This window comes from Lepidochelys olivacea, assembly GCF_965140295.1.
Source record: "Lepidochelys olivacea isolate rLepOli2 genome assembly, chromosome: 23".
In the NCBI taxonomy this organism is placed as follows: Eukaryota; Metazoa; Chordata; order Testudines; family Cheloniidae; genus Lepidochelys; species Lepidochelys olivacea.
In genome coordinates, this window is record NC_140433.1 from 5,420,490 (window position 1) to 5,434,155 (window position 13,666).

Genomic DNA, 13,666 nt, shown 5'->3' on the forward strand with positions numbered 1-13,666 from the left:
ATGACGAGTACACATCCTCCCCATAGAAAGACAAAAAGCAGGGGAATGTAATAGAGAGAGCCTGGAGCATGGGGCCTGGGGCAAGACCTAAGGCATGAACCACAGTCAGCAAAGCCAGGCCATGCTAGGAGCCAAAGTCAGGCCCTGTCATCACAGAGACACTTGCTTACAAGTTCACCATTTGGCACATGAACTTGGCAAAGGCACAGCTAGCGTGGCTAAGACACAGGCACTCCTAAGAACTAGGCACTGGATGTTCATGTACACACATCCCAGAAGTGAAGACTCACTCAGGTCCGCCCCAACCGAGCACAAGATAAGATGGTTTGACAGAAGTGATGAATAGGGATGTTTTGTCCGAGGCATCAGCAGCAATGTACAAGGGGAGGTAACAAACTGATGTGAGGAAGAATGGAAGGTGGTATGTAAGAAGTTGTTTGTTTCATCACAAAGATCGAGGTACCACCCCTTGATTCTTTGTACTGGCTTAAGGGATGACTTGACGTTGAATGTGCTGGTACCTTGTCACAAGCATACATGCAGTGCACCCGTGCAGCGTATGGGATGCTGATAACATGCTTTAAGACAATAAACTTAGCCGAGTCTTTCTGCCACTGACACGAGCCTGCGGTCTTTCAGGGTACCACTGTTGAGGTCTGCTGAATCAATTATCTACGCAGGGCTGGGACAGCCTATGGAGAAAACTCACATGTTCACCAACTGACAACAAAAAGAGCCCCTCACATGCTGACCGCTTCGGCCCAGAGAGATCAGGCTGAAGTCACTGAACAGGCCCCCCAAAATACTCTGCAGAGCCTGGACAGCCCAGAGTTGGACTCAAAGCCTGGAGATTGTCCCCCTTGCTGAGGACTAGGCACCCAGCTCCTTCTCCCCCAATAGAGCCCTGGCTGACTGCTGCTTTCCCACAGGACACAGCAGCTGCTGTATTTGGAACATTCGCTCACTGGCTGGCACCATGTTCTACATGGAGCAATCCAGCATGGACAGATCCCCCGCCTCCACACCCATCACCTTTTAAATGAGGTCACTGATCAACATAGAAGTCACTGAAATCAGGGAAGGGCACAAGCTGCTAGATCCCACTGAATCCAGCACAGAGCTCCGGCCCAGACTGTCCCTTCACTACGGTGATTCCCCCAGGGCTTTGTCCAGTCCTGATATAATTTCCTAGCCTTCCTGGGGTTGAGATCCAGGAAACTTCTCCCTGATATTCACCCCTTGCTTTGCTTCATCCCCTTGTATTGTAGTAACGTTCTCTGCAACTGATGCGACTAGGTCATTATGTATCGCCCCCCACCTGTCGTCATTTGGCCAAACTAGGCAAGTTTCTCTCTCTTGGCCTTTCCCTATAAATCCGTTCCCTTCAGCCCTTGACCATTTGTTTGCTTTTCTCTGAAATCACTGCAATCTTATTGACACCCTCTTAGCACTGACGCCCCCAGAAATTAATACCGTATATTTTAAAGGGCTGTGAAGGAAGCCCCCTAGTGGCTGATTCATTGCAAGTCACAAACTGGAAGTTTTATCAAACCAAAAATAGGAACCTGGATAAGATGCTATATCCCTTCAGGACTAAAAATAAATTACCTCATTACATTTTAAACATAAAATGAATTATTCCCCCCCCCCGCCCAAAACAGTACTTGAAACACTAGACAATACAGCCGTCACTTGGAAGGCTAGGGCTCTGATCTTCTCAGCATTTGTGATATAGCTTGACTTATATATAATATATATATATATATATATATATATATATATATATATATATATATATCTTGACTTTAGCAAAGCTTTTGATATGGTCTCCTACAGTATTCTTGCCAGCAAGTTAAAGAAGTATGGATTGGATGAATGGACTATAAGGTGGATAGAAAGCTGGCTAGATTGTCGGGCTCAATGGGTAGTGATCATTGGCTCGATGTCTAGCTGGCAGCTGGTATGAAGAGGAGTGCCCCAGGGGTCGGTCCTGGGGCCGGTTTTGTTCAACATCTTTATTAATCTTGGATGATGGGATGTATTGCACCCTCAGCAAGTTTGCAGATGACACTAAGATGGGAGAGAGGTAGGTAAGCTGGAGGGTAGGAATAGGGTCCAGAGTGACTGAGACAAATTGGAGGATTGGGCCAAAAGAAATAGGATGAGGTTCAACAAGGACAAGTGCAGAGTCCTGAACTTAGGAAGAATCCCAGGCACCGCTACAGGCTGGGGACCGACTGGCTAAGCAGCAGTTCTGCAGAAAAGGACCTGGGGATTACAGTGGATGAGAAGCTGGATATGAGTCAGCAGTGTGCCCTTGTTGCCAAGGTCAACGGCATATTGGGCTATATTAGTAGTAGCATTGCCAACAGATGGAGGGAAGTGATTATTCCCCCTATTCAGCACTGGGGAGGCCACACCTGGAGTATTGTGTCCAGTTTTGTTCCCCCCACTACAGAAGGGATGTGGACAAATTGGAGAGAGTCCAGCAGAGGGCAATGAAAATGATTAGGGGGCTGGGGCACACAATTTATGAGGAGAGGCTGAGGGAACTGGGGTGATTTAGTCTGCAGAAGAGTGAGGGGGGATTTGATAGCAGCCTTCAACTACCTGAAGGGGGGCTCCAAAGGGGATGGCGCAAGCCTGTGCTAAGTGGTGGCAGATGACAGAACGAGGAGCAATAGTCTCAAGTTGCAGTGGAGGAGGTCCACGTTGGATATTAGGAAACACTATTTCACTAGGAGGGTGGTGAAGCACTGGAATGGGTTACCTACGGAAGTGGTGGAATCTCCAACCTCCGAAGTTTTTAAGGCCTGGCTTGACAAAGCCCTGGCTGGGATGATTTAGTTGGGGTTGGTCCTGCTTTGAGCAGGGGGTTGGACTCCTGCGGTCTCTTCCAATCCTAATATTCTAGGATTCTATAATACCTCTCTCTTGCACAGCACTTTTTATCCCTAGATCTCAAAGCGCTTCCCTCCTTAGCGTACATACTCCCACCACACCCCAATGAGGCACAGAAGTGCTGTTATCCCCACTGGCCCAGAGAGGCATAGTGACTTTCCAAGGTTACACAGGAAGTCTGTGGCAGCGCAGGGAAGTAGGCCTGCATCTCTACAGTCCTAAACTAGAGTGTCATGATCACTGGGCCATCCTTCCTCTACAGATGTTTAACTTCAACGATTAGAGCAACTCCATGGAACTCAAGGGGGCCAGTCACACCGCGTGGAACTTTGTGTGCGCAGTACAGGGGCTTCAACGCTAGTAAAGAGTTACCTGATCACGTGATCTCACCAGACGCTAAGCCAGGTGACACCTTCTAGATAGATATACTTCCCTATTTCTGCTCTCCTTACTTTGATTAGACACAAGTCAATGCATTTTTAGAAGTGCTATCAGCAAGAGCCAATCACTGACTGATGGGGAAGAACCTTCGGCTCTGATCAGGTAATTCCACCATTGCACCTTCCTCTGGTGCTGAGCACTGGGTAAAGATGGGAAACTGGAACTATCCCCCATCAGGTCTAATCCAGTTTGGCACGTCCTAGAGTCGGTGACAGGGTTTGTTTAAGTCCCAGGACAGGAAGTGCAGACTTCCTCATAGTCCTCCATCCTGTCCCGGAGGGATCATATCTAGAGGTAAGAGTGGTACCTGGGGTTGGGGACATGACTTCCAGCCTCCCCTGAAGGGCTGCCTGCAGAGAGGAGGGTTAAAGTAATAAAGAAATGATTGACAAAGAGCAAGGAAGAAAGGAGGCTATCTCCTGGTGGAAAGCTCTCAAACCTGGGGAGATGGGGTCTCTTTAGGACAAGGCCCAGCCAGACACTTCCATGGACAGAAATTCAGGCCTAAGAACAAGCGGCCTTAACGAGCTCGCACACATGGCCTCTTCCAAGAGAGCCATGTTTGCTCTCGGACCGGACATTAACCCCTCATAATATGGAAGGAGGGAAGTTAAGCAAAGCAACAATCCAGTTAAAGTATTTCTTCAGGTGGCTCCCGGCTGGCAGTCTCTCCCTGTTTATGCCAAAGAAACAGGCCAGGCTGCTGCTGAAGCATTCAGAAGCTAGCCACAAGGTGGGAACCTATGGGAACCACTGCCCTATTTGCGATGCCCATCCGCAATGTCTTCCCTCTCCTGCCAATCGCTTGCTCCAATCATTTATTTCATCTCACTATTAAGCTCGGCTCCACAAATCCTCCCCTGAGGGAATATGCCCTCTGTTGCATCAGACAGTCCTTCCCTCACCTCAGGACTTGTCTACACATGAAAGTCACTCTGGAATTAGGTAGGGTGTGAATTTAAAGCAGAACATCCATTCAGGAATAACTCCATGTGTGCACACACTTATCCAAGAACAAGAGGGCCTTGCTCTGGTTTGGCTTAATTTGGAAAAAGGAACTCTTATTCCAGAATAAGAACCTGTCTACACAAGATACTTCGGAATAAGGTAGGACATGAATTTAAAACAGAATAGCTACTCCAGAATAACGGTGCGTGTGGATGGTCTTATTCTGGAATAAGGATTTATCTATACAAAAATGTTGCACTGGTTTAATTTATATCGGATTTTAAGCCAATTTAGTTAAACCAGTGCATGCTGCCGTGTGGATGTTTGATTTAAGAGGGGCTTACTTCTGGTTAATTTAAACTGATTCTTAACCAATTTAAGATCAACTGAAGTAAGCCTGGTTTAAATGGAAATAAGAGTATCCACACATGGGTTTTTCACTGGTTTTATTTTAAACTGATTCAGCCATGGAGTTATTCCAGAATAGCACCATATGTAGACAAACCCCCTGACACATCACCGTCTCCTCTAACACTAACCCCATTAACAGATCAGATTATGCTAGTCACTTCAACTGAACACCTTCTCCCCCTCACCCCCACACATCCTGAGGCCCTTTGCTAGCTCAGCCTCTCTTACTCTGATTTAATACTCCAGTGATGGGCATCAGGGAACATCTATACCTCAAACTGAATCAGTAAGTGTACCAGCACAGTTACAGCAGTACAACCCTATTGTGTGGACACGCAGCAGTATAAATGTGCTTAGACCAGTATAGTTTATTACCCTAAGTGATCCCCGTGTAACTGCCTCTACATTAGGGCTTGTACTGGTGTAACTATTTCAGTTTAAAAAAAATCACTTCCTGAGTCACAATAATTAAACCCATAAAACTTTCACGTGTAGAGCAGGCCTCAGCAGCTAGAAAAGGGAACTTGGAGCCAGAACTCCTGGGTTCTACTCTCAGCTCTGCTACAGACTGCCTGGGTGACCCTGAACAAGTCACCTCCCCTGCCCTATGATTCAGTTTCCCCAGCTGTGAAATTAGGATGCCCAGGGGGATGTAGTGGCAAATTAACAAATCCTTGCAAACTGCTTGGAGATCGTGGATAAAGAGCAACAGAAGGGGAAAGCATTCACTCTGAAACCATAAGGCCCTTCTGTTGGCACCCCTGCAAACGGAGCTGAGTGTGTAGGGCAGCGTGCTTCCACTGCTGGCATGAGGCCTTTGCCCTGAACGTAACAAATAATAGCGATGGTGATAATCCTGAGCTCTTCTCCAGCACTTTTCAGCAGTAGTTCTCAGCACACTATACAGAACAGATCAATACCATTATCTCCATTTTACAGATAGGGAAACCGAGACTCTAAGCAGGACGCATCCCTGAGCAGCTCCCACCCCTGTGCCTGCTCCTGTGTGACCGGGTTGCTCACCACACACGTCACTGGCAGAGCCAGGAACACAAACCAGGAGTCAGTCCCCTGCTCTAATGACTAGACCCCATAACCCTCCCACGTCCATCCATCCCACATAAGGCATACATTTTTAACGGTGAGAGTAACCCACCTTTGGAACAAGTTACCATGGGTCATGGTGGATTCTCCGTCACCAACCATGTTTAAATCAAAATGGGATGGGTTTAGGTAAGAATGGCCACACGGGGTCAGACCAAAGGTCCATCTAGGCCAGTAGCCTGTCTTCTGACAGCGGCCAATACCACGTTTCTAAGAGATCTGTTCTGGGAATTATTTGGGGCAGTTCTCTGGCCTGTGCTCTACGAGAGATCAGACTAGATGACCTGGTCCCTGCTGGCCTTGGAATCCATGACTAGAAGGCAGGAGCCCCCACTCCCACTCCCCTGCTCTAGCCACTAGACTAGGCTGCCTCTGGCGCCCTACCACCGTCTCTGCTCCCCACCTAGGACTCACTCTCTGGTAGCCCCTCCCCGCTGGCAGGACCCTCACACCATCATCCCTCCCACACTCGCCCCCTGGTTCCCCATCTAGCTGCCCCTTCCCTACCCCCTCCCTACAACAGCCCCCTGTGTGCCAGCCCACTATGGCTCCCCATCTGGCAGCTCCTTCCCCCCCCCCCCGAATCCCCTTCAGGCTCCATATCTCGCAGCCCCTCCCCCCTCGATTTCCCCCACTAGCTCCATATCTCGCAGCCCCTCCCCCCTCCACTTCCCCCAGCAGCTCCATATCTGGCAGCCCCTCCCCCCAGCAGCTCCATATCTCGCAGCGCTTTCCCCCCTACTTCCCCCCGCGGCTCCATATCTGGCCGCCCCGCCCGGCTTCCCCCTTTGGCTCCATATCTGGCCGCCCCCCCCCCGCTACCTTTGAAGTACTCGTTGGCCTGGCTCTTGAGGGCCTCCGCCCTCTCCAGCGCCCCCGCCTCCCCCACCAGGGGGGGCCGCCCGAGGCCGCCGCTCTGCTCCGTCCGCTCGCCCTCCGCCATCGCCGGGCCGTAAAGCGACCCTAGCAACCGCGCGCACCCAACCGCCCCGCCGAGCGCTGCCGCAAACAGCAAGGGGGAGGGGTCGCGAGGAGGTCGCAAACGCGCGCACGCGCGCTGAGGCGCCGGGCCCCTCTGGCAGCGAGGGGGCGGGGCTCGGGGCTCAGCCATAGAGAGGCGGGGGAGCGAGGGAAGGGCGACTGCGCATCATAGAGTCCGGGGAAGGGGGGCTAGAGTGGCCATGCCCCGAGGCTTCATTGGGCAGTGCCCGGTGGGACCTGATTGGGCATCACCTGGTCTGAGGGGAGGAGGCGGGATTGGATGGCATCATGGGGGCACGTGATTGGATGGCATCAAGGTGGAGGCACGGGATTGGGCAGCATTGGGGGACTAGGCCAGGACCTGCCATGGTTATGACTGGGCGGCACCAAGGGAGAATCTCTGGGCCCACATGTGGGGTGCCCACGCTCCCAGAGTCCTGCCCTGGGGCGCGTGGCCATGGGGCCACGGGACCTCAGCAGATGCAGAGAGATCCGGCGAGCGGCCCCATCCCAAAGCACCTGGCTTTGATGAGTGCCCTGGGCTCTGAGCCGACGCAGCGTGGGGGCTTGGGGCTGTCGTCCCCGCAATGAGCCCCCCAACCTGAGAGCTGCGGTGAGGACGTGTGGCTCCAGGCCATGCTAGGCCACGCTGCTAGATATCACTGGAGCTGCCCCTGGGCCTCTGGGAGGTCACCTAGCCGCAGACGTTAGGCTCTTTCCATGATCATCTAGACCCAATTGTTGGGTGCTCAGCATGATGAAGTGAGCTGTAGCTCACGAAAGCTCATGCTCAAATAAATTGGTTAGTCTCTAAGGTGCCACAAGTCCTCCTTTTCTTTTCGCGAATACAGACTAACACGGCTGCTACTCTGAAACCAGAATAAACATGCATCTTTACCCACCTCCCCAGGAAGTTCTCCAAGGGCAGCGTTTTCAGCAGCTTGGGTCATTTGGGAACCATCTAGGGAGCTGGTGGTTAGCCACGGTCATGTTGTGTGGGGACTCAAGAGAGAGATGCAGGGTCTGTGCAATGGGTGCAGGGTAAGCAGGTCTGGCAGCTGCTCTTAATAGCTTCTCTGTGGCTCATGCATCCTGAAAACAGTGCACAGAGCAAGGGTCCTTTATGCTCATTTGAGGGTAGCAGGATTTACAGAGGTCTGGTCTACACCACAGAGTTAGGTCAATGACCTAACTATGGAAGTGTCTATACTAAAATTTTGCTCCCTCCGATGTTACTACCCCACCACGCCGACTTAATAACTCCACGGGTGATGTAACGAGAGGTCGATGCAGTGTCAGTATAAAGGGAAAGCGAAGAGGGGGACGGAGTGGAGAGGAGCAAGCAGGGGGCAGGGCTTTGGGGGAACGGGCGGCATGAGGGTGGGGCTCAGGGAGAAGGGGTGGGGCCTTGGGAGAAGGGGCAGTGCAGGGGGTGAGGCCACAGTTCGGGCACCGGTGGCCCCTCACTTTTAGGAAGTTTCCACCACTCCTGGTACAGCTGTGTCATGGTAGCCCTTCAGTGTAGACACTACCTACACCAATGTTCTCCCAATCAGCATAGATAATCCATCTCCCCGAGAGGTGGTAGCTAGGTTGATGGAAGAATTCTTCTGTCAATGTAGTGCTGCCTGCTCCAGGGGGTTCGGTTGGCATAGCTGCATCTCTTGAGTGTGGATTTTTCACCCCACGAGAGACATAGCTAGTCCGAGATACATTTCTAGTGTAGACGGGGCCAGATTCCCAGCTACATTGCTGTTAAGGGAACACAAAGCATTTCTGGGGAGAAGCTGATAAGCATGGTTTCTTTCACAGTGCGAACATACCGAATCTGAAAATGATGTGTGCCACATTGAATGGAAACCGCAAATTGGCTACCATTTGGAAAATGAACAGCAAGTGAAGGGGAGGTACTCAGTGTGGAACAGGTTCCCGAGTTGGAATGCTGCACTATCAGAAAGCACAGGGAGTGGTCTCTGTTGAAGATCATTCTCACGTCTTTCTCTTCCTGCCTGATTGGCCACACCACCCGACTGGCCACAAGCGGCCAGCAGGCTGGCTCTTAAGCCAGTAGCCGCAGCAGCCTCTTGGTGGCTTCTCAGTGCTCCTGCCCACCCCTGTGCCTGCTCCTGTGTGACCGGGTTGCTCCTGCCCCGGCCTTGCGTCCAGCCTGGCCTCTGTCCTGCCCCTGCCTTGAACCCGTCGTTGCCTGTTACCCTGCTCGCTCCAGTTCCTGCCCTCTGGTTCGACCCGTTGATCTGGCTCTGGGATAGTGACTCTGGCTCTGGCCTCAACCCCAGAGAAAGAGAATTCAGTGCTGGGGCTGGGCAGGGCCCCGGGGGATTCTGGGTAACTGGGAATGGGGCACTGGGGACAGGCAGGGCCCCAGGGGATTCTGGATAACAGGGAATGGGGCACAGGGGCTGGGCAGGGCTCCGGAGGATTCTGGGTAATGGGGCCCTGGGAATAAGCAGAACACCAGGAGATTCTGGGTAACCAGGAATGGGGCACTGAGGATGCATAAGTTCCTGGGGAATGGGAGATGGGCACTGGGGATGGGCAGGGCCCCGAGGGATTCTGGGTAACAGGGAATGGGGTGCAGGGGCTGGGCAGGGCCCCAGGGGTTTCTGGGTAATCGGGAATGGGGCGCTGGGGACGGGCAGAACACCAGGGGATTCTGGGTAACAGGGAACGGGGCACAGGGGCTGGGCAGGGTCCCAGGGGATTCTGGGTAACAGGGAATGGGGCGCTGGGCCTTGGCAGGGGTGGGACCTAGCATGAGTCTGTCTCAGAGCTGTGATTGGAACCCAGGAGTTCGGGTGCTCGCACCACTGCCCTGTGCTTTCCTGATGCTGCCCACAGACTCCTCTGCAGACCGTGCGGGCTCTACTCTGCCCAGGGGCCCCATCGTTGTCCCCAGTATCCTCAACACAACGCCCCCACCCCGGGCCAGGCGGGCACCTCTGCCCTGTGACGGGATGTCAGCGTGGTGTCCCGCCTGTCCTGGCCCCACAGCATTCTGGCACGGCCCAGAACCAGGGCCTGGGGACAGGTGTGTTTGTACGAACCCACTTGGAGAAGCCAGCGCTAAGGGGGTGAAAGGGAAGAAGTGGTACAGGGAGAGAGATGTGGGGCGGGAGGAGAGGCATTTTCAGCAGCTGTTGCTGGATGTGAACACTAGGTGCCGCTAAGTGTCCGCCAGCCAGGGCTCAGGGTTTCCTTAGGGTCCAGTAGAAGCCACTTCCGCCAGAGGGCGTCTGTGCCCGGGGTGGGCAGGGCACAGCTGGGCCCAGGGGGTGCTGGCTGCGCTGGGCGTGGGGTGGGGGCATGACCAGTGGCACATGTGTGTGATAAGGCATATGTGACTGCGCGTGATAAGAGCATGTGTATCTGTCATAGTGTGAGCATGGGCATGATGGAGTGTGAATGTGATCGTGTGTGTGTGAGAGTGTGCGCGGGATTGTGCATGAAAGAGCATGTGATTGCGTGTGAGAGTTTGTGTGTCTGTGCGATGGAGTGTGATTGTGGGTGTGAGATACAGCAGGCGCGTGATCGAGCGTGTGCTTGTGTGTGAGAGCGTGTGGGTGTGATTGCATGTGACAGTTTGTGTGTCTGTGCGATGGAGTGTGATTGTGGGTGTGAGATACAGCAGGAGCGTGATCGAGTGTGTGCGTGTGTGACTGTGCGTGAAAGAGCATGGGTGTGATTGTGTGTGACAGTTTGTGTGTGTATGTGATGGAGTGTGATTGTGTGTGTGAGATACAGCTGGAGCGTGATCGAGCGTGTGCGTGTGTGCTTGTGCGTGAGAGAGCATGGGTGTGATTGTGTGTGACAGTTTGTGTGTCTATGTGATGGAGTCTGATCTTGTATGTGTGTGATACACCAGATGTGTGATCAAGCGTGTGCTTGTGTGTGAGAGCGTGTGGGTGTGATTGCGTGTGACAGTTTGTGTGTCTGTGCGATGGAGTGTGATTGTGGGTGTGAGATACAGCAGGAGCGTGATCGAGCGTGTGCGTGTGTGCGTGAGAGAGCATGGGTGTGATTGTGTGTGACAGTTTGTGTGTCTGTGTGATGGAGTGTGATTGTGGGTGTGAGATACAGCTGGAGCGTGATCGAGCGTGTGTGATTGTGCGTTATAGAGCATGGGTGCGTGAGCATGTGTGGCAGAGCACATGTATGTGACCATGGGTATGTGTCTACAACAGACCACGTCAGGTGTCTGTAGTGATGTGGCTAAACAAAATGTGACTGACTTGCACCTTCACGTGCACCCTCCCAGAGCAGCTCTTGGGCACTGGCTGGGGGGGCGAGGACGCATCCCTAGATATCTGTATAGCTCTGTGTGTGTGTGTGTGTATCCATGTGTGTCGAGATATCCATGTCTGTGTGTATCTTAGTGTGTAGATCTAGATATTTTTGTAGCCCTGTCTGTGTGTATCCCTATCTGTGTGTATCTCTGTGTGTCTAGAGATCTGTGTGTATCTCTGTGTGCGTATCTCTGTATTTGTGTCTAGAGATCTGTGTAGCTCTGTCTGTATCACTGTGTCTGTGTGTATCTCTGTGCGGCTCACTAGACATCTGTGTCGCTGTGTCTTTGTGTATCTGTGTGTGTGTCACTAGACATCTGGGGTCTGTGTGTGTCGGTGGGGGGGTGTCTGTGTGTATGTCCCTGTGTGTATCTGGGTGTGTGTGGGGGGGGTGTCCCTGTGTTTATCTGGGTGTGGGAGGGGGTCGGGAGGGTCCCTGTGTGTATCTGGGTGGGTGGGTGTCCCTGTATGTGTGGGGGGGTCTGGGTGAGTGTGTTCCTGTGTGTATCTGGGGGGGAGGTCTGGGTGGGGTTCCTGTGTGTATCTGGGTGTGTGTGGGGGGGTCTGGGTGTGTGTGTCCCTGTGTGTATCTGGGGGGGAGGTCTGGGTGGGGTTCCTGTGTGTATCTGGGTGTGGGGGGCGTCTGTGTGTGTGTGTCCCTGTGTGTATTTGGGGGGAGGTCTGGGTGGGGTCCCTGTGTGTATCTGGGTGTGGGGGGGTCTGGGTGTGTGTGTCCCTGTGTGTATCTGGGGGGGGAGGTCTGGGGGGGGGTCCCTGTGTGTATCTGGGGGGGTGTGGTGGGGTCTGGGTGTGTGTGTCCCTGTGTGTATCTGGGGGGGAGGTCTGGGTGGGGTCCCTGTGTGTATCTGGGTGGGGAGGGGTCTGGGTGTGTGTGTCCCTGTGTGTATCTGGGGGGGAGGTCTGGGTGGGGTCCCTGTGTGTATCTGGGTGGGGAGGGGTGGGGTCTGGGGGGGGGGGTGGGCTGGCACCACATGGCAACTAGGCCAGTGTTATGGGAAAGCCCAAGGAATGCTTTGTAGCTGAACCAGCAGGGGGCGCGCTCCCCTTGCTGGCGCCAATGCCCCACTGCAGCACTAGGGGGCGCTGTGCTGCAAGGAGCGGGGCTGGGGGTCAGTAGCCGGCGCTCTCCTCTCACTCTCCCAATGCAGTTCTGGGGGTGATTCAGCAGGGGGTGCCTGTCACTCGGTTCAGCACCGGGACTCTGGGGCAAGCCCCGCTCCGCCCTGCAGACATAGCTCCTAGGGACCTGCTGAGCAGGTGCCGGGACCGGGACCAGGACCCCCCCGGACCCCACCTGCCCCCGTGCAGAGCTCGAATGCCCTCTAGTGGCCGAGAGGTTGATGGGATGGCTCCAGCTGGCTCTTGCAGCGCCCGGTGCCCCGATCTCGGTCACTGTGTGTCTGGGCAGCGCCCGGCCCGACGGGGCCCCGATCTCGGTCACCGTGTGTCTGGGCAGCGCCCGGCGCGACGGGGCCCCGATCTCGGTCACCGTGTGTCTGGGCAGCGCCCGGCCCGACGGGGCCCCGATCTCGGTCACTGTGTGTCTGGGCAGCGCCCGGCCCGACGGGGCCCCGATCTCGGTCACCGTGTGTCTGGGCAGCGCCCGGCGCGACGGGGCCCCGATCTCGGTCACCGTGTGTCTGGGCAGCGCCCGGCGCGACGGGGCCCCGATCTCGGTCACTGCGTGTCTGGGCAGCGCCCGGCCCGACGGGGCCCCGATCTCGGTCACCGTGTGTCTGGGCAGCGCCCAGCCCGACGGGGCCCCGATCTCGGTCACTGCGTGTCTGGGCAGCGCCCAGCGCGACGGGGCCCCGATCTCGGTCACTGTGGGTGCGGCGGGGCCCTGATCTCAGTTAGCATGTCATTCTGCCCTCCTCCAGCAGGGGGCACGACAGCCCAGGTCCCAGTACCGTGAGGTCCTGTGCTCACCTCCAACCCAATACACCAACCCCATGGTGGGGTTTTCAGTGGCTTCCTAGGCTGTTGAGTTGGGACAATGACCAGGGAGCTGCCAAAGGCCCCGGCTGGCACATGTCCTGGCCCAACGCTCCCCTACGCCCAGACAGGCCCAGTGCCCTGCTACGGGGCAAGGGTCTTGCCCACTGCCCTGGCTGGGCAGGAAATGGGCACAATATCTTATGCCTCACCATGCCATGATCCGGGGGGCACTGGAGCCTGCCCCACCAGCACAGCAGACCCCTAGCCGGGGGGTGGGGTGGGGCTCTGCTTGGCTGGCCCTTCACCACACCTCCCCGCAGTGCCCCCTATCAGCACCGTGTCCCTCGCCCCTGGGGTAAGACTGCACCAGTGCATCTCCGGCCCCCTGGGACACCGCCTTGGCCCCGGAGCCCATGGCATTCAAGGGGGCTCTATGTTAAGGGGCGGGGACCCTCTGGGAGAAGCAGGGATTTGACCCCTGCCGGCAGCACTTTGGCAGGCAAAGGCAGCCAGCTCCAGGTTCCCCCCTGGGCCCCCTGGGTACGCCCCCGCAGTGCACCAGACGCTCAGCGAGGGCATTCACCCAGAGACCGCACAGCTGCCTCCCCAGGCCAGCG

At 54.9% G+C, this 13,666-nt stretch overlaps 1 protein-coding gene across 1 annotated transcript in view; it reads right to left on the reverse strand.

The window, feature by feature from the left end:
- Positions 1-6,798, reverse strand: part of PPP5C (protein phosphatase 5 catalytic subunit) — a 49,867-nt gene extending 43,069 nt beyond the window's left edge. Inside the window, exon 1 of the mRNA XM_084612410.1 lies at positions 6,628-6,798. Coding sequence (XP_084468536.1) covers positions 6,628-6,748 — 121 coding nt within the window. The 5' untranslated portion in view covers positions 6,749-6,798. The remainder of the gene's footprint in view (positions 1-6,627) is intronic.
- Between the last annotated feature and the right edge of the window lie 6,868 nt (positions 6,799-13,666).